This window comes from Phodopus roborovskii, unplaced genomic scaffold, assembly GCF_943737965.1.
Source record: "Phodopus roborovskii unplaced genomic scaffold, PHOROB, whole genome shotgun sequence".
NCBI lineage: Eukaryota > Metazoa > Chordata > Mammalia > Rodentia > Cricetidae > Phodopus > Phodopus roborovskii.
In genome coordinates this window covers 7982102-8000598 of record NW_026126407.1, presented here as the reverse complement: position 1 = coordinate 8000598, position 18497 = coordinate 7982102, and the positions used below count along the sequence as shown (strand labels likewise).

General features: G+C 49.2%; 1 protein-coding gene across 1 annotated transcript; it reads left to right on the top strand.

Moving 5' to 3' along the window:
- The first annotated feature begins 330 nt into the window (after positions 1–330).
- Ccdc92b (coiled-coil domain containing 92B) lies at positions 331–17865 on the top strand. The gene is made up of 4 exons (XM_051180040.1): positions 331–480; positions 11065–11217; positions 14981–15028; positions 17138–17865. The coding sequence occupies exons 2-4, from the start codon at positions 11088–11090 to the stop codon at positions 17707–17709; spliced, it is 750 nt and encodes a 249-aa protein (XP_051035997.1). The 5' UTR covers positions 331–480; positions 11065–11087; the 3' UTR covers positions 17710–17865.
- The last annotated feature ends 632 nt before the right edge of the window (positions 17866–18497 follow it).

The window sequence follows — 18497 nt, the reverse complement described above, 5'->3', positions numbered from 1 at the left end:
GCCACTTCCCGGCTCGCCTATTCGCCTGCGGTGTCTGGGCTCCCTACTCAGGTCTCAGCCAGGGCCAGCTCCGAGGATTCGGTTGCCTTCAGGGTGCGGAGGCCCGGGTCCCGGGGCTCCCCCTCCCCCGCCCTAGCCACCAGCCTCCCCTCCCCCTGCCCCGCCTACGGCCCCTCCCCGCGCGCCCCAGGTCCCTCCCTTCCCCCTTATCTCTCCCGCCCCCCGCCCCCTCCAGCTCGTTCGCCAGTTCCGGTCACGTTGCTGGGTGTTTACGCCCGGAGCCCGCCCCGGGCCCCCCGCCTCTGCGCCCCGGAGCCCCCCGGAGCCCCGGCCCCCGCGCCCCACAGCCTCGCAGCAGCTGATGGCGCCGCAGCCGAGCCGCGCGCTGCGGATCCCTGAGCGCAGCTAGCGCCGGGGAAGAGCTCTTCCCGAGACCCAGCGAGGCCCGGGCCCGGCCCGCCGGCTCCTTCGGGTCCGCAGGTGAGGAGGCCGGGCGGTGGTCGTCGAGGGTGGGCGCTGGCCGGATGGCTGGGGTGATGAAGAGATCGTCAGAGCTCAGGTTCCGCCCGGAGGACTGCGCGGAGCTGGGCACCGCAGCGCGCGGGTGGCGGGCAGGACGCGGGCTGCTGGCAGAAGTTGTCCTCCGCCACTAGACCCGGGCCCTTCCCGGCGCTGGCGGGGAGTCCAAAGCAGTCCGCACCACCGACTATCACCTCCTACCGTTCTGCCTGCATTTCGTGTCCTGGCTGGTCCTTCTCTTCCCTATGCCCTGTGGTATCCAAACCCCGCACCCCTACCCCCCACCCAGCGCCCCAGCCGGCTCTGGGAGTCAAATTCGAGGCACAAACTGCAGAGTATCAAGTGAAAGAGGGTCCAGTTTTTCCCGACACCCCACTCCCACGTACCTGAATTCTCAGTAATGCTGAGGTTGGGGTTGTAGGTTCTTAAGTGGAGCGGGGAGCCAGAGTTGAGGGATGTTTGGGAGGAGGGACTTTGGAGTGGGGAGATCACAAGTCCTTAGAGAATGTGGCTTCACCACCAGCCTTGCAGACAAAGTCCCAGACATTTGTCAAAGGCCAAATCTTGGTTCCAGACTCGTTCTCAGGAGAGCCAAGGACTTAGTGGGGGTGGCAGAGTAATTATTTTTTAATACATGTACTTACTTGCCCTGGTGATTCCCAGTAAGACTCAATTCATTCTCTCTGCTCCACTATTGGCCGTGTGGTTTGTTTCTTACAAGGGATTCCCAGAGTCCAAACAGCCGGGAAGAAGAAGACTACAGGACACAAGGAGAGATCAGATTTCGGGAGACAGAAACTGGGTGGAGTGTAGAAAGCCAGAGGATGGCATGGTTACAGGGAGAGTTTATCTTGAAGACAAGAGGTAGTATCCAAAAAACGAGGTTAGCTTGAAGATGTAAATTGTGGTTGCCTTATGAGATACTCTATGTTCCAGAGTGAGCAACTACACACTGCAGTTGTGTATATCAGGCAAAGGGCATTACCTCTCTGAAGTCCTATTTCTTCGTCTCTGGAGTGGATTACAAAAAGGACTGTGTAGGGTTAATGTAAGTTAATGTGTAAAATGCTGCTGGCAACTGTACTGAGACTTGGGTGAGCTAGTGTCCTTGCCTGTGCCTCAGGCCTGGATTTAGGAAGGCTTCTGGAATCTGCTTTCCTTTTTCCCTGGGCCTCTGAGTCAGAGGGTGAAGAGGACTAATGACTAAGAAAAATAAATAAATAACGCCTGGCACTGGTGACACGCGGCTTTAATCCCAGCACTCGGGAGACAGAGACAGGACGATCTCTGTGAGTTCCAGGCCCGCCTGGTCTACAGAGCTAGTTCCAGGACAGGGTCCAGAGCTACAGAGAAACTCTGTCTCAAAAACAAACAAACAAAAAAAAAAAATGAAAAAAGGACGTATGGATTCATTTATTTACTCGTTTGTTGTTACCCTGCCTCTCCCAGCTCATATATCTACTTTGGCTATAAGAAAGTTTAGCCTTCCCGTAGAAGCAAGGAGCCATGCATTCTTAAAGAACATATAGAGTGATACAGAAATTTTTGTTGACCCCACAAATGTCTTCAGCCCCAAAGAGAAAAGAAACGCTAAGAACGAAATTGAAACTGGGACAAGACAATCAGTCAAGGCGTGAGTAGGGCACAATGAAAACTCCCTGTGATCTGGAGCATGGGGTTCCAAGCTGCTATGCTGGCTTGAAGGAAGAGTAGGGCAGAAAAGAACCGGGGAGCATAGAGCAGGCTGAAAGGTGGGGCCCAGGAGGGATTTAAACATCTTAGGGAAACTTCAAACTCACCCAGGAATGGTGGCATATGCCTGCAATCCCAGCATTAAGGATTCTGAGGCAAGAAAATTGCCATCAGTTGGAGGTCAGCCTGGGTTACATAATGCATTCCAGTCCATCCTGGACTACAGAGTGAGACCATTTCAACAACAGCAATAATAGTAATAATAATAAAGTAGCTAATAAAAATAGTTTCCAACTTTATTATGTATACAATGTTCTGCCTGCATGTACACCTGCACTGCAGGCCAGAAGAGGGCACCAGATCTCATTATAGATGGTTGTGAGCCCCTGTGTGACTGCTGGGAATTGAACTCACGTCCTCTGAAAAAGCAGCCAGTACTTTTAACCTCCAAGCCATCTCTCCAGCCCCAGTTTCAAACTTTTCATTAGCAGATACCTTTTCTTATGCAAAAGTTTATCCTAGGAAAAGACCACTAAAGGACAGGGTGTTGGTTGCAGCACTCCGGAGGCAGAGGCAAAGGGATCTCTGTGAGTTCAAGGCCAGCCTGGTCTACAGAGCTAGTTCCAGGACAGGCTCCAAAACAATACAGAGAAACCCTGTCTCAAAAACAAAAAAGAAAGGAAGGAAGAAAGGAGAAACAAAGAAAAACGCTGTCTCAAGGGTGGTGGGGATACACACCTTTCATTGAAGCACTCAGGAGGCAGAGGCAGGAGAATCTCTGAGTTTGAGGCCAACCTGGTCTACAAAGCTGGTTCCAGCACAGCCAGGGCTATTACACAGCCTGGCGTGGGGGTGAGGGGATGCTGTCTCAAGGGGAAAAAAAGAGCAAAGCCACCAACCCTACTCTGGCATCTAACCCCTCCACCCAGATGCTGAAATCTAGAGCTCTATAGAGTGAAAAGTGAAAGCCGTTGGCTGATATGGCTCAAGTCCAGAGCACCACAATTATACACTTCCTAGGGTACGGTCAACCCAAATAACTACAAGAACTGAGAAAACTAAGTTCCCTATGCTTATGTCAGTTGTGGGCAGATGGGAAGGGAAGTGAGACAGCAGAGACTAACAGAGGCTAAGTTACCCACAGTGTCAGGAGGCCAGGGCTCGGAGAGACAGAATTGTTAGGACCAGTACAGTGGCTTAGCAGATAAGGGCACTTGCTGCCGAGCCTGATGACCTGAGTTCCATTCCTGGGACTCACATAGGAGACTGACTCCCTCAGGTTGTCCTCTGATCTCCACATGCATGCTCTGGAATGCATGAGCTCACCACATGCATGAGTTAATAAAAAATAAAGTAATTAATTATATTTTAAAAATTTAAACTCAGAATTGTGCCAGGACCAGACAGTTCATATGCCAGCTGCTTGTCTAATGGTTGCAGTCTTGAGAATCTGAGGTCTTTTCTACCAACCTTTCCAAAGGGAAGAGATACTTGAACCTTCCAGACCCATGAGATGTGTGTCAGCAGTGTTTGGAATTAACTATAAACTTTGCACCTTGTGCCACAGGCCCTTCTTAAATTCTGGATGATTTCTTTTTAACTACGTTTTTGTTGTATGTAATTTGTGTTCAGGGTATGTGTCTGTGCATACAATGACATGCATGTGGGAGTCAAGGGACAACTGTGAGAGTGGGCTCTCCCTCTTTTTGCCATGCTGATCCAGGTCTTGTGCTCATTTTATCAAACCTGGTCACAAGCTCCTATACCTACTGAACCTTCTTTCCAGCCCCTTGGTGATTTGTTGTCAATAGACTTTTTTTTTCCTATCGAGCTACAAAGTTAACATGAGAAAGAACTAGGAATACCAGGAGCAGAGAATCAAGGCAGACCCTGAGGTGGCAGGGACAGCTGACAGAGGCAGAGGATGTGAGACTCACTCAGCATCTGAAGGCAGGGAGTTGACAGAGCTGACAGTATCGACGCTCTGGCTGCCGCCGCCTGCATAAACCACATCTAGGACACAGCTTCTGACACCCAGTGGTCCTAGAACTGCATATATGCTGTGACAATCTGCCAGTTGCCTGCCTCAGCCCTTCTGATGTACTGATTCCTCAGCCATGCAGAGTTCCGTCTGCTCCTGGTTCCCCCTGCCCCACTTTCCTCCTCCCCTCCCCAAACCATCCTCACAGTAATGTCTAAGAATGAAAACTTGCCAAAATTGTTTGTGACCCAAATTTCTGCCCTAAGAAGAAAGAGCAGTCTGCCTAGTTGGAAGTGAATGGTCCAGCCCATCCGGGAAAGAACAGAAACAGCTGGTTGGCTCAGTTTCTCCTGTGGCCAGCGTCCAGGCTCCAGGGCTGTGTGGGAAGGACTTTTACCCTTCACAGTCATTTGTGTGGCAGTGAGTGGGAACAGACATTTCTCTCTTCCTCCTAGGATAGGCCCACATACCATCATCCTTCAGATATGCACACAGCACCTACACAGATATGAGAAGTTGAGAAACACACCTGGGGCTTGAGATATTTCCATGATAGAGTGTGTATGAGACCCTAGAATCACAGATACTTCCACATGTGTGCTTGTGCACTCCTTGATACACACATAAGCCCTTTCCTCCCAGTACAGACATACAGTTTTATAGGCCTCCAACTCATTAGGCCCCAGAGTATTAGGTAGTCTACCTGACATCTGTTTCTCTTCTATAAGAAAGAACTCTTGAGGATGTCAAACCCAATAGTGTCTATCTTGATCTAGTGAATCTGCCCTGCCATCAGTCTACAAACTCCCCCAGATCCACTCACTCATGCATTCTGCAGATATTTACCAAGTAACTCCTAGTTGCTACTGTGCTAGGCACTGGGGAACTGGAGAAAAACAAAACAAGTCCATCTTCTGTTGCTAACAGTCTGGCAAGGGAAACAGACAGTAAACAAACGTTCCATACACTCATGTGCCAGCAAGTTCATGAAAGAAAATGCAGAGGAAGGGCATGGAGAGTGACTGGTGGAAGAGTATTTATTTTTGGATGATCAGAGAAAGCAGCATTTGAATGGATGATTGAAGGGAGGGAATGGGCCTTGAGATGAGTCTAGTAAGTTACTCCTGGCAGAGAAGACAGTTCATAGAGAGAACCCTAGGCAAGTATGCGTAGAGTAACAGAGGCCAATAGTGGGAGAACAGGAGATGAGGGTAAAGAAAACCAGAGGCAGATTGTGCAGCATTTGATTAGGACTTGGGTTTTTCCCAGTGCAGTGGTGCACACCTATAATCCCAGCACTGCACGGGTAGAAACAGGAGGATCGCGAGTTTGAGGCCTTCCTCTGCTACAAAGCAAGACCCCGAGACTCAGAAACAGGAAAAGGTGAACAGGTCAGTGCCAGGGCTCAGGAGGTGCAGGCATTGAGAACCTGAGATCAGTCCCTGGAAACCTCAAGATAGAAGGACGGAATCAGCCTCCTACAAGTTGTTCTCTGACCTCCACATGCATGATGTGGCATGCATAATAAATAAATGCAGTTACAAAAGAAGATCTGGGCAGAGGTGGTGCATACCTGTAATACCAGTGATCCAGAGGCAGAAGCAGGCAGATCTCTTGAGTTCAAGGCCAGCCTGGTCTACAGCTCCAGCACAGCCAGGCCTATCTTGGAAAACAAAACAAGGATGCCAGAGAGATGGCTCAGCCGTTAAAAGTGCATACCAAGTTAAGATGCCAGTACCCATACCTGATAGCCCACAAGGCCTGTAACTCCAGCTGCAGGGCATCCAGCAACCTCGTCTGGACTCCACAGGCATCTGCACTCATGTGTACACAGATACACACGCATATGCACATAATTAAAGTAAATCTTTTTTTTTTTTACATAAAGAATTTGGGGTTTGATATGTAATGGGAAGCATTGGAGTTCTGAGATAAGGGCAGGGAGATGTGATAGACTTGTATTTGCCAAGGGGGAGTTGGCTCCTGAGTGAAAAATAATGGGACAGGGTGGAAGCAAAAGCCAGGTCTGACAGCACTGCAATGGTACCAGAGGGAAGTTGATGGCTTGGACTAAAGATGTAATGGCAAGTGATGGATTTGGGTTTAGTTTTGCTGTTTAACCCAGGCTGGCATTCAACTCAAGATGCTCCTACCTCAGACTCCTAAATGTTGTTATTATATTATTATAGGCATGGGCTACCACTATCTCAGCCAAAATGATTTAAAAAAAAAAAACTTCGAGGACTTACCCCTACCTAGGCGAAGAGCTGCAGACAATCAATGGCTGCCAAGAGAGGGAGAATCACTAGTGATGAGTCCCTGATTAGTTTATCCAATCCCAATCAGTCCTAAACACTTATATATAAGAGCAACACTAAGTGGTCTCAGTTTTTGTTTGTTTGTAGTGTGAGGTGAAAATGGTATAAATACAGTACTTTAAAAATAAAAATTTCATTCTTTTTCTTTAACCTGCATTTCAGACCTTTAATACCAGTACTCAGGAAGCAGAAGCAGGTGGATCTCTGTGAGTTTGGGGTCAGCCTAGTCTGCATAATGAGTTCCAGGATAGCCAGAGCTATGTAAAAAGACCCTGTCTCAAGAAACAAAAAAAAAAAAAAAAAAAAAAAAGAAGGAAGTAATTTGTTTTTGTTGTGTGAAACAGGTTTTCTCTGTGTAGACCTGGCTGTGTAGACCAAATCTTGAAACTTGGTCTGTAGACCAGGCTGGCCTCGAACTCAGATCTACCTGCCTCTGCCTCCCAAATGCTAGGATTAAAGACATGTGCCACCATGGCTAGCTAATTAATTAATTTTTGAAAATCTGCATTTCAAAGCTGAAAAGATAGCACTGTCTAAGGACCTGAGTCTAATTCGAAGAACCAGTGTGTGTGGCACGTACTTGTAATCCCAATGTTGGGATGTAGACATACAGGTCTCTGAGGCTTAGTGAGCCTCAGGCTACTGAGAGACCTTGTTTTCAAAAAAGTGTGCAGTGCCTAAGGAACAATGCCAGAGGTTGACCTCTTCCCACACACACACTCACACTAACTCACACACTATAGGACCTGAGGATATAGTTCAGCTGGTAGAGTACTTGCCCAGCATTCATGACACCTAGATTTTGTGTTCCAGCACTGCTAAAAAAAAAAGGGGGGGGGGGGGACATGGAGCCTCATGCCTGTAATCCTAGCACTCAAGAAGCTGAGACAGGAGGATTGCCATGAGTTTGTGGGCAGTCTGAGCTACATAGAGAGCACCAGGCTTGTCAGGGAGACATAGCAAGACCCTCAAAACCAGTAACAACAATCATCATCATAAATTAATTAAAATAAATGAAAAAGGCTAAAATAAATGAAAAGGATTGGACTGGCAAAATGGCTCAACAGTTTAGGGGATTTGTAGCCAAGAATGCTGACGTGGTTTCCATCCCAGAACCTGGAGAGGTAGGGGAGAGCCAGCTCCCACAACTGCCCCTGACCCCCTCTCACATAACATGGCATGTGCACATGCACAAACACACAAAGTGAGTGAATGCAAAAATATTTTAAAAGAATAGATAGTTATTAACTTATTGTGTCTAAGGGTCAGAAGTCTGGTGGGTTTAAACTGAGTTTTCCATTCTAAGTTCATTTGAATGGCTCATCTGATAGGTCAGTCAGTCCTATTTGTATTCATAATTTCAATGAATGGGAACTGTAATTACATCTGCAAACCCTTTCATTTTATTTTTTTTATTATTTTTTGTTGTTGTTGTTGTTGTTGTTGTTGTTTTTTCCTGTTGAGGTTTCTCCTGCCATCTTTACGTATTAATTTGGAGCACTTACAGGTGTCCATGGTTGTGGCTGGCTCACAGGAGGAAGGGGGAGCTGAAGAGCTGCTTACTAACTTGTCTATGGGCTGGACACAGAAAGTGCAGTCACTCAGTAGGGAGGAATGGGAGCTAAGACCCACACTGTGGATCCCATGGAAACATGGGGACTGAGAAGCTTGCACCTGAATGCTGCTCAAGGCCAGGCTCGTAGCCACCTCATTCTCTCTGCCCTGCTGTCTCTTCCTCTGTGACTCCTCTGTGATGGTCACAGAAAAGCAAAGGGGGGGGGGATAGCGCTTTGGGGCCCAGGACCTAGAACCCATGTCTTCTCTGCCGGCCACTCCCTAAGCTGCTTATTTTGGGTAACAGAGTTTACATTATGTTGCCTATGCTAGCTATGAACAATTAGGTCCAAATGGTCCTCCTGCCACAGCCCTCTGAGAAGCTGAGAGTACAGGCATGGCCATTATATGTGGCTCTCCTAAAAGTTTTGTGGATTTTTTTTTTTTGTGTGTCTTTTGTTTTTAGTTTGCTGAGTTGGAGATTTTACCTAGCAGTGTGCACATGCTAGGTAAGAACTATACTATGAAATTACATCACAACTCCCTCTTCCCAAACTTTTTATTTTCAAGACAGGGTTTCACTTTCAAGACAGCTCTGGCTGTCCTGGAACTCACTCTGTAGACTAGGCTGGCCTCCAACTCACAGAGATCCTCCTGCCTCTGCTTCCAGAGTGCTGTGATTAAAGCATGAGTCACCATTCTGGACTCTTTAAACTTCTGAAAGACTGGACTCTACCTACTCTGGGATTTCCTTTAATATGGAGAGAGGGAGGTCATGGTATAAAAGGACAGCTCTTCATTTGTAGAGTCACTCCAAGCAGGTCCACCTGAGAACCCCACTTCCATAGGCTCCTATCTGGGCTCTCTTCCCTAGCATACCTGGCTCCATTAACCTGACCCAGCAGGCCCTTTATTTCGGCATGGGGTGGCCCTTTGGCCTATGGAGAGCACTGGATGTTTACTGACCATCTGTATATTGAAGAAATGACACATTATCTGTCAACCACTCCCCAGCTGGCACTGTAGACTATTCCAAACTTACTGATCCTAAAGTGATCAGGCATCTCCTACGCTCAGAAGCAGGGGCATGACTCCTTCTCCAGACTACCCTTTGATTGTTTTTGAGACGGGGTCCCACAGAGTTGTTTTTGGTTTTTGAGATGGGGTCTCGAACCGGTACACTCACCATTCGATCCTCCCACCTTAGTCTCCCAGGTAGCTGGGAGTACAGGTGTGTGTTTAGTTTCTTTAATTCAAAGAAAGGGCCCAATGATTACACTAGGAACAACCCTGAGTTTGAATCCTGGCTCTTTTGATTACCTTCTGTGTTGACTTTGAGCACAGAAGTTAACCTCTGGGAGACATTATTTTCCTGATATAAAACGGAGATATAAAGGACTGGAGAGATGGCTCAGTGGTTAAAAGCACTGGCTGCTATTCCAGGTCACCTGGATTTGTTTCCCAGAACCCATGAGGCAGCTTACAAACATCCACTCCTCCTCTGTTTCTATTCAGAAAGGGGCAGGTCTCCCATGGGTGTCACCACGGCATGGAATATCAAGTAGAGGTAGGACTAAGCACCTCCCTTAGTATTAAGGCTGGGCAAGTCAATCCAGTATGGGGAACAGATTCCCAAAAGCCAGTTCCAGCGTTAGGAACCGGCCCTGATCCCACTGCTGGGAGTTCCACAAATAAACCAAACCACACAACTGTCACACATATGTAAAGGGCCTAGATCAGTCCCAAGCAGGCTCCCTGCTCCAATGAGAGCAGTCTAGTTGTTTCTGTGGGTTCCCTTGTGATGACCTTGACACCCCCTTGCTCTCAAAATCCTTCCTCCCTATCTTCAACAGGATTCCCAGACCTCGGCCCAATGCTCAGCTATGGATTTGTTTCCATCAGTTACTGGATAAAGGCTCTCTGATGACAATTAGGATAGTCACCAATCTGATTACAGGAGATAGCCATTTCAGGCACCCTCTCCACTGTTGTTAAGAGTCTTAGCAAGGTCATCCTTGTGGATTCCTGGAAGTTTCTCTGGCAGCAGGTTTCTCCCTAACCCTGAAATGTCCCCACATCAAGATATCTCTTGCATTACTCCACCCCTTGGTCCCTCCCCCAAGCCCACCCAACCCCCACCCATGTCCCCCCACCCCCAGTCCACCCAGGAGATTTCTTTGAACCCTCCTTGTTAACCTAGCCTCTCTGGGGCTGTGGATTATAGCCTGGTTATCCTTTACTTTACAGCTAATATCCACTTAGTAGTGAGTACCTGAGTGCATACCATGTTTGTCTTTCTGGGTCTGGGTTACCTCACTCAGTTTTCTAGTTCCATCCATTTGCCTGCAAACTTCATGATGTCATTGGGTTGTTTGGGGGGGGCGGGTTGGGAAGAGTGTTGGTTTTGGTTTTGTGTGTGTGTGCTTTGTTTGTTTGTTTGTATTTTCCAGGCAGCATTTCTCTGTGTAGCCCTTGGCTATCCAGAAGGTAATGTCATTATTTTTTTACAGCTGAGTAGTACTCCATTGTGTAAATGTACCACATTTTCTTTATCCATTCTTCAGTTGAAGGGCATCTAGGTTGTTTCCAGGTTCTAGCTATTACAGATAATGCTGCTGTGAACGCAGTTGTCAGCTCCCTTATGTTACCTATGGAAAGCTGGCCACGCATGACACATCTAGTGAAGGCTAGACCCAAAGTGATCTTCCTGTGTTTGCCAAATTCTTCTCCACTTGTTTGCCTGTCTGAGAAGCACAAGAGGCAGGAAAAGGAATCCAGGGCACCCCTGGGTCTCTGCTTCTTAAACTGTTAAATGGAAATAACAGCTTCCCTGAGGACATGCTCATCAGTGTTGGAGAAAGCTAGTAGATAAGACTGAGGATGGAGGGATCCTCCCCCTGGAGGCAGGAGGACCTAGCATGAAGGACATCACAAGGGACCTGAAGGTGGGGCAAGGCAAATGGCCTGAAAAGATGTGGTTTCACCTTGTCTTCCATCCAGGTGGGGCCCAGGCCTGGGTTGCCATGGATACCGTGTCCCTGGAGCATCAGATCCAGAGCGTGCAACGCCACATCAGCTTCCTGAAAAAGGAGCAGATGGCCCTGCTTCGAGACCTACACCTGGAGATCCTGAGGCTTCAGAAGCGCTGCTCAGGTGCGGCTAACACTCACCCCAGGGCTGGAGTGAGGAGGGGTCCCTGTCACCAGCATTGGTCTCGGGTGGGGTGCCCCTTCTTGAGTTCCTGTGAGTCTAACAACGGTTCTGTCGTGTCTCTTTCTGGATGAGAATCAAGACTTTAGGTAGAATGGGTTCTCAGGATGTGACAGTGCTTGATTGTAATCCTAACATGGGGGAGGTAGAATTAGGTTCGGCTGTATCGAAAGTTCTAGACCAGCCTAGACTACATGAGACCCTGTCCCTCACCCGCCCATGCTTCCCCACACCTAAATATTTTAAGGTTGAGGACTCTACTGAGGTAGTGGTTCAGGCTTCCAGGAGCCAGTTCCAGGGGATTCCTGTGCTTTTGGGTCACTGTTCATTGAGCACCTGTCATCCTTCAGGAAACCCAGTGGGGAAATACATGTGTCTGTGCATAATGGTGAGACAGCAGAGGGCTTGGAGTGTTGCTCAGGGTGGGAGCACTTGCCCCTGAGTTCTGCACCCAGCATCACACACATAAAGATAAACACACATTAGAAAGTAAGGGGCCAACAGGAGTTCAGCATGATAATCCAGTTCGAGCAAGATGATGGAGACCAAGTGTCTCCATTAAGAGGGAGCATATCATCTCCCTGGAGGCTGAGTAGTATGCAGACATACTGGCAGGTGGATGGTCTTGAACAGCTAATCTTTCTGCCTCAAAAGTGCTGGGATTATAAGTATGAGCCACCACACTCAGCTCTTCTAACAGCTTAAGGGATGTCTCAGTTGGGAGAACCCAATTTTCTGTTTATCTATTTATTATTTCCTCCTCCTCACTGTGTATCCCTGGCTATCTTGGAACTCAGTATCAGGCTAGCCTCAAATCCACAGAGATCCTTCTGCTTCTGCCCTCTCAAGTGCTGGGATTAAAGGCAGGCCTACCACCACCAGGCTCTGATTTCTTTATTGTGAAAGTGATAATCAAAGACCCAGAAAAAGAGAAAGTCATATATGTTAGTGTCGTGGGCCAGGTTTAAAACTAGCATCTGCAGCTGGTCTACAGAGCAAGTTCCAGGACAGGCTCCAAAGCAATACAGAGAAACCTTGTCTCAAAAACCAAACCAAAGAAAGAAAAAAGAAGAGAAGAAAGAAGGAGAAAACTAGCTTCTGTGCAGTTTTCTTAATGTTCTCTACCTCTCTGTTGCCCAGAAACTAAGGCTAGAAGGCTTGAGTGAGCCACTCAGCTCCTCACCTTAACACAAAATGTGAGCATTTTGGACTCAGCATCTTGGCACACACAGATCTAGTTGCCCCATTCCAGGCTAGGCTCCTGGCCATCTATCTCTCCAGTGACTGGATGGCCCCAGAGGGTACTTTTTCATCACAAGGATGAATCAGAGGAAAACAGGAGACTCAAAAATCTACCACAGAGCCTCTCATTTCTTCTTGTTTTTCCCTAATTCTGAGAACCTAGGTCCTTCCATTCTGGATGCAGGAAGGTTCCCATGACAACCTGATGGGCAGGATTAGATGGCCCTCTAGCCCCCTCTGGCTCTCAGGTGATCCTGGACTGGACTTGGAGCCTCCTGATTATTGATTAAGGAGATAAAAATAACTCTGGTCTTGTCTGGAACTGCCTGTCTGGGGGCTGAGATGGCCAGATCAGGCCCTCCTTCCAGTAGGAGATGAAGGGAAAGCAGAGGGAATAGAGGAAGGAGAGTGAAGGGACACCCAGAAGGGCAGACTCCCTGGAAAGCCAGGAAGGGATGAAGAGCATGGGGCTTGGAAGGAGAAGTAAGTTCTGGGCTCGTAGGAAAGACTGGCTAATGGCAAGTTCCCTGAGCCTTAAGGGCTGACCTAGCCCTGAGCTAAGTCCTTTTTTTTTTTTTTTTTTTTTTTTTTTTTTTCCCTTCACATCCTGGCACCAGCCCCTTATAAAAGAGGGGCTGCTTTGTTTCCATTTTCCAAGTAAGAAAACTAAGGCTCAGAGTATTTTTACTGGTCCAAAGTCTATCATGTACTTATTTCATAGAATGCATATGTAACCTATGAGGATTCGCATCAAAAGATGGGTGGAGAGCCGGGCGTTGGTGGCACACGCCTTCAGTCCCAGCACTCGGGAGGCAGAGGCAGGTAGACTAGGCAGGTGCCTGGTCTACAGAGAAAGTTCCAGGACAGGCTCCAAAGCTACAGAGAAACCCGGTCTCCAAAAAACAAAACAACAACAAAAACAAAAAAGATGGGTGGAGAAAGGTGAGGGAGGCCTGGTGTGGTGGCACACACTTTTAACCTCAGCACTCAGAAGGCAGAGGCAGAGGGATCTCTGTGAGTTCAAGGTCAGTCTGGTCTACATAGTAAGTTCCAGAACAGCCAGGGCTACATAGTGAGACCCTACCTCAAAATACAAACAAACAAAAGAGGAAGAAGGGGGTGTGGGGCCCAGCTGGGATTCTGCCTCATCTCTCTGTCCTGTGGTTAATGGTTAAATCAAGAAATCAGTCCTTGACGAGTTAGTGGCAGAGCCAAGGTCCCTTAGGACATTTCACAGACCTTGGAGGAGGGAAGAAATTGGTCCCCAAGAGTCCTAGGGGTGGAGGCATCAGAGGCCTCCAAGTGGCCCCAGGGAGGAGGTTCAGGCTCCGGTCATAGCTAAGGTACTTAGAGGTCTCTGTGTCCCAGCAACAAGTAGTTTCCCCAGAGAAGGCACTTCTAGAAAAGCCCCTGGTCCCTAAGAACATTTTGAGGGAAGTACCTGTGTAGGTACTGCTGGACAGTAGTCCCTTAGATGTGCCTTTTTATTTCTTTGGGTTCTAAACTTCATCCCTGAAGGTATATTTAGATTCTCCCAAGTAGAGCCTATGGCTCCCAGCTCCCTACTCAGCAAACTACCTCCAGTCCTATTAGAATTAGAACCCAGAACCAGGAGTGCTAAGCATTTTTCTTGTATCACAGAGTTGTACACCCCTGATCCCTCCCTGTTTTGAGCTCTAGGAGTTTGGGGGGGGGTGCTGAAAATAGTGACCAAACAGTAGCCCTGAGAGACTGGGCATTGAGAGCACCAAAAATGAGTTTAAGAAAAATAAATGAGATAAGGAGGTGGCTGGGCCACCAGCATCCAGGAAGAACTTTTTCCTATACTGGTGATGTCATTCCCCAGCTTGGTTGCCCCTGAGATGTTCCTCCCATTTCAACATCAAACCAGAACCTGGTACAGCTTCTACCACTAGGTGGCACAGTCCTCCCTGAGCCCTTCTTGTATAGAGGTCAAGTGGGGTTTAGAAAACAACAGGGATCTCCAGACAGTAACACCAGTATAAAACACTAGCTATGAAATTAGTGTCACTTGTGTTCAGTTTGGATAGCTTCTGCCCATTTCTGTCACTCCCAGAGCAGCTCTGAGCACTGCAACATTCACCAATCAATTAAGCTTGCATGGGTCAAGACCCTATGTGACAAGAGTCCTCCACAACCATCCGACCTGCCAGCATATCACCCCTTAGGAAAAGGTATGCCCTAAACTAGCCAGGCTCTTCTGCCTGCAGAGGTGGTCTCTGTCTGCAAGCTTAGGAACAAAGCTTTTGCTAGAAAGATTTCAGGGCTTGGAAGCCCCAGGCCCAGACTACCTTCAGCATGCCTCTTCCCCTTGCTGAGATATAAAGTAGCTGTGGGGGTGGTGTAGACAATGCCTGTGGATTTGTCCTTCCACTGAGTTGTGATTTCCTGACATTCACACATACTGGTGCACACACAAACACCTCTACTCTCTCCTCCCCAGAACTGACCCATGACCTGGAGATGAGAGAGGTCCAGTCTCACCAGCAAGGTAAGAGAGATAGCTCTGAACTCTGGTGGGAGGTGTATGAAGTCCAGAAGTTGGGGCTCACCAATTGTTTTGTAAATATTTTATATATTATGTGGATGGGACACACACATGTGGAAGTCTGAGAACTTTAGGGAGTCAGTCAGTTCTCTACCTCTACCATGTGGGTTCCAGGGATCAAACTAAAGTCATCAGGTTTGACAGCAAGCACCTTCACTTGCTGGATCTCTGTGAGTTCAAGGCCAGCCTGATCTACAGAGCTAGTTCCAGGACAGGCTCCAAAGCAACACAAAGAAACCCTGTCTCGAAAACCCAGTAAGAAAGAAAGAAGGAAGGAAAGAAAGAAAGAAAGAAGGAAGAATTTACAGAAGGAGCCGTGCGATGGTGGTGCAATGCTTTTAATCCCAGCACTAGGAAGGCACAGGCAAATGAATCTCTGTGAGTTTGAGGCCAGCATGGTCTACAGAGTGAGTTCCAGGACAGCAAGGGATGCTACATAGAGAAGCCCTGTCTCAGGAAAAAGAGAAAAAAGAAAGAATTGATAGAAGGGGTTGGAGAGATTGTTCAATGTTGACTGCTCTTCCAGAGAACCTGGGTTCAATTCCTAGTACCCACATGGTTGTTTCCAACTGTCTGTAACTTCAGACAGGGGACCCAACACCCTCACACAGGCATACAGGCAGGCAAACACCAAAGAACATAAAATAAAAATAAATAAATGGAAAAAGTAAACAAAAAACGGGCAGTGGTGGCACACACCTTTAATCTCAACACTTGGGAGACAGAGGGAGGTGGCTCTCTATGAGTTTGAACCCAGCCAGGTATACAAGCTAGTTCCAGGACAGCTAGGGCTACTCAGAGAAACCTGGACATGGTGGTGTACACCTTCAGTCCCAGCACTTGACAAGCAGGGGTAGCTCTGAGCTTCAGGCCACCAGTGCTGCATCATGAGACCATTGTGGGGGTGGGGAGGGGTGAAGGAAAGGAAAAACTGAAGAATTGACTCCCTGCCATTCTGATGTGGAATTGATGTGTTACATTTCTAATGCATCAAAAACTCACAAGAGCAAAGATGGCTGGAAACTTTTCAGCTAAGCTGTTAGAAATCCTGTAGATCAGCAAGGACACATGGGGACTCTTAGACTTGAGCCTACTCTGTCCACTTCTTCATATGGCACTCAGACACTTCTTGGTGCCTCTGTGCTTGGAGAGAGGGAACACTCACTCATCCCTGGCACTAGGCAGAGAGTTACATGACCACAGACAACATCCACCACTACTAGCTTTCCTCTGAAAGGGATTTTGGGGCCACCCAAGCTCAAGCCACTGCTCTGTAAGGAACATATCCTCTTTGGCCTCTGTGCCAAATCCCGGTGTAGATAGGGAGCCAGGTCCAGGAGGAGGGGTCTTCAGCTCTGATTCTGCACGATCACCTAGGGAGATTTCAGCAGAGTCACTTCTAGGGCCAGTTCCAGGGCTGCATTGTCCTGATGTGTATCTATGGTTAACTCTTGCTGTAAAGGCAATGGCAAAACTAGACCAGTCAGCAAAAAGAATTCACAAGATGGGGGGATATGTGCTTTGTGAAGGAAAGGACACCCACAACCACCTCCAGGGCACACCCACAGCTTCTCAGCCCCTGCTCTTAACATGTTTTCCTGTCACAGGGCTTTTGCACTCACAAGCTGTTCCCCCTCCAGGAGTCCCCCCTTCTTGGGGGGGAGGAGCTGTTTCCCCTAGCTCTGGAGCATCTCCTTCTTTGATGGCATCAATCCCCCTTAGAATCAGTCAGAGCATTAATTTGTCTTTCTGACACATGTCAACACTGGCAACTTGACTTGTTTATGGTTATTTATTCTTCTGCGCTATATGCTTAGGGAGAATACAGGGGCATAGTCGTAAGACCCAGCAGATTGCTTACAAATGAACCATCAGTTAGGAAAGGTTTTGCGTTTAAAACTGAAGAATTAGAAGCTAAGGGTAGGTCTGGGGTAAGGTCCTTGTGGCTGAAGTTTGAGGCGGATGTAGGGACGAGGGGACCCGCTGGGCCAACTGAGTTATGTTTCGCACCCTTGGAGGCATCATCACCCTCTTATTCTGCCTTCTCTACAGAAGAGGCATCTAGGGAGCTGGAGAACAAGTGCCGCGCGCTAGAGTCCCAACTGGAAGCGCGAGCAGCTGCCAACGCGGAGCTGCGGAGGGAGGTGGCACAGCGGGAAGCGCTGGTGTCAGCACTGCGCTGCAGCCTGCGCTCGGAGGAGCGCCGCTTTCTGGAGGAGCTGCGGCGCCGCAGCCACCGCGCCACCGTGCTGGGTACCGAGCTGCAGAAGCACACGGAGGCGGCCGCCTACCTCTCCTGCCAGCTGCACGCCGCGCGCCAGAGACTGCAGGCCCCGCGCCCCGGCGCCGCTGCCGCCGAGCCCCGGCCCCGCCGACGCGCACAACGGGCCCGCCGCCCTCCGGAGGCGGCTGCCAAGGGGCCGAGCCGGGACTGGGCGACCTGGGACGACTCCGATCCCATGCCGGACCCCGCGCTCTTCCTATACCCGCGGAGGCCACCGCGGCCCAGCGCCCGCGGTCCGCGTCCTCTGCCACGCCAAGAGCTGCGGGACCAATGCGGCACACACGCCGAGCCCGCTGAGAGCTCGGATGCCATGCCCAGCGCCCTGGGGGATCCTGAGTAGGTGCTGGGCAGGCATTGGCGACCCGGAAGGCAGGCCCGGCTGGGAGGGATCAGGGATGGGGCGGGGTCCAGCCGGAGATCCGCCCCTACTCCGCCACCCACTAGAGCTGCCCCCGCTTGTGTGTTTCCCCGAGATGAGCTACCCGCTCTGGAGCGCACCTTTTTTGTGGTGGACTGGCAGTAATAGCCCTAATCCGGGTCCCACCCAGCCCCTAAGAGGGGGAGGGGCAGGGTCTTGACTGTCCCTGGAAAGCTGACAATCCTATGTGGGGCGGGACAAGGCTGGGTCTGCCTACAGGAAGGAACACGGTGGCACTTGGCACCGCTAGGCCTGCAAGCTCCCTTTCCTGCTTTTTTACCCCTAGCCCTGCCCAGCCTTTTGCTCGGGAGAGGCAAGTTTAGGAGCTAGCTCATGTACTCGGAAGTAGCTGCTCCCCACCCCACCCCACTGATAAGTCCTTGAAGGTGAGCAGGAACACTTTAGAATCTATTTTAGAAGAGCCTCTGGGTTCCTGGTGGCAGTTGACTTACAAAAAAACAGTAAGCATAGACCCTTGGAGCGGGTCGTGGAAGAGGAGCTGCTTGGTTCTTCCCAGGCCTGCCATGCAGGGGTGCAGGGGATAAGCAAGCTGGGGTTCAAATTTTGACAAGGGTTGAAGGGTCTTTCTCCCTTCCGTTCTTGAGGCCGCCTCAGAGACTTTCCAGTCCTGTTATAGGTGCTAATTTTGCCCAGCTTCCCAAGCAGCTGGCTGCACCCAGAAGCAGGAAGGAGGGCCTGGCCTGTTGGAA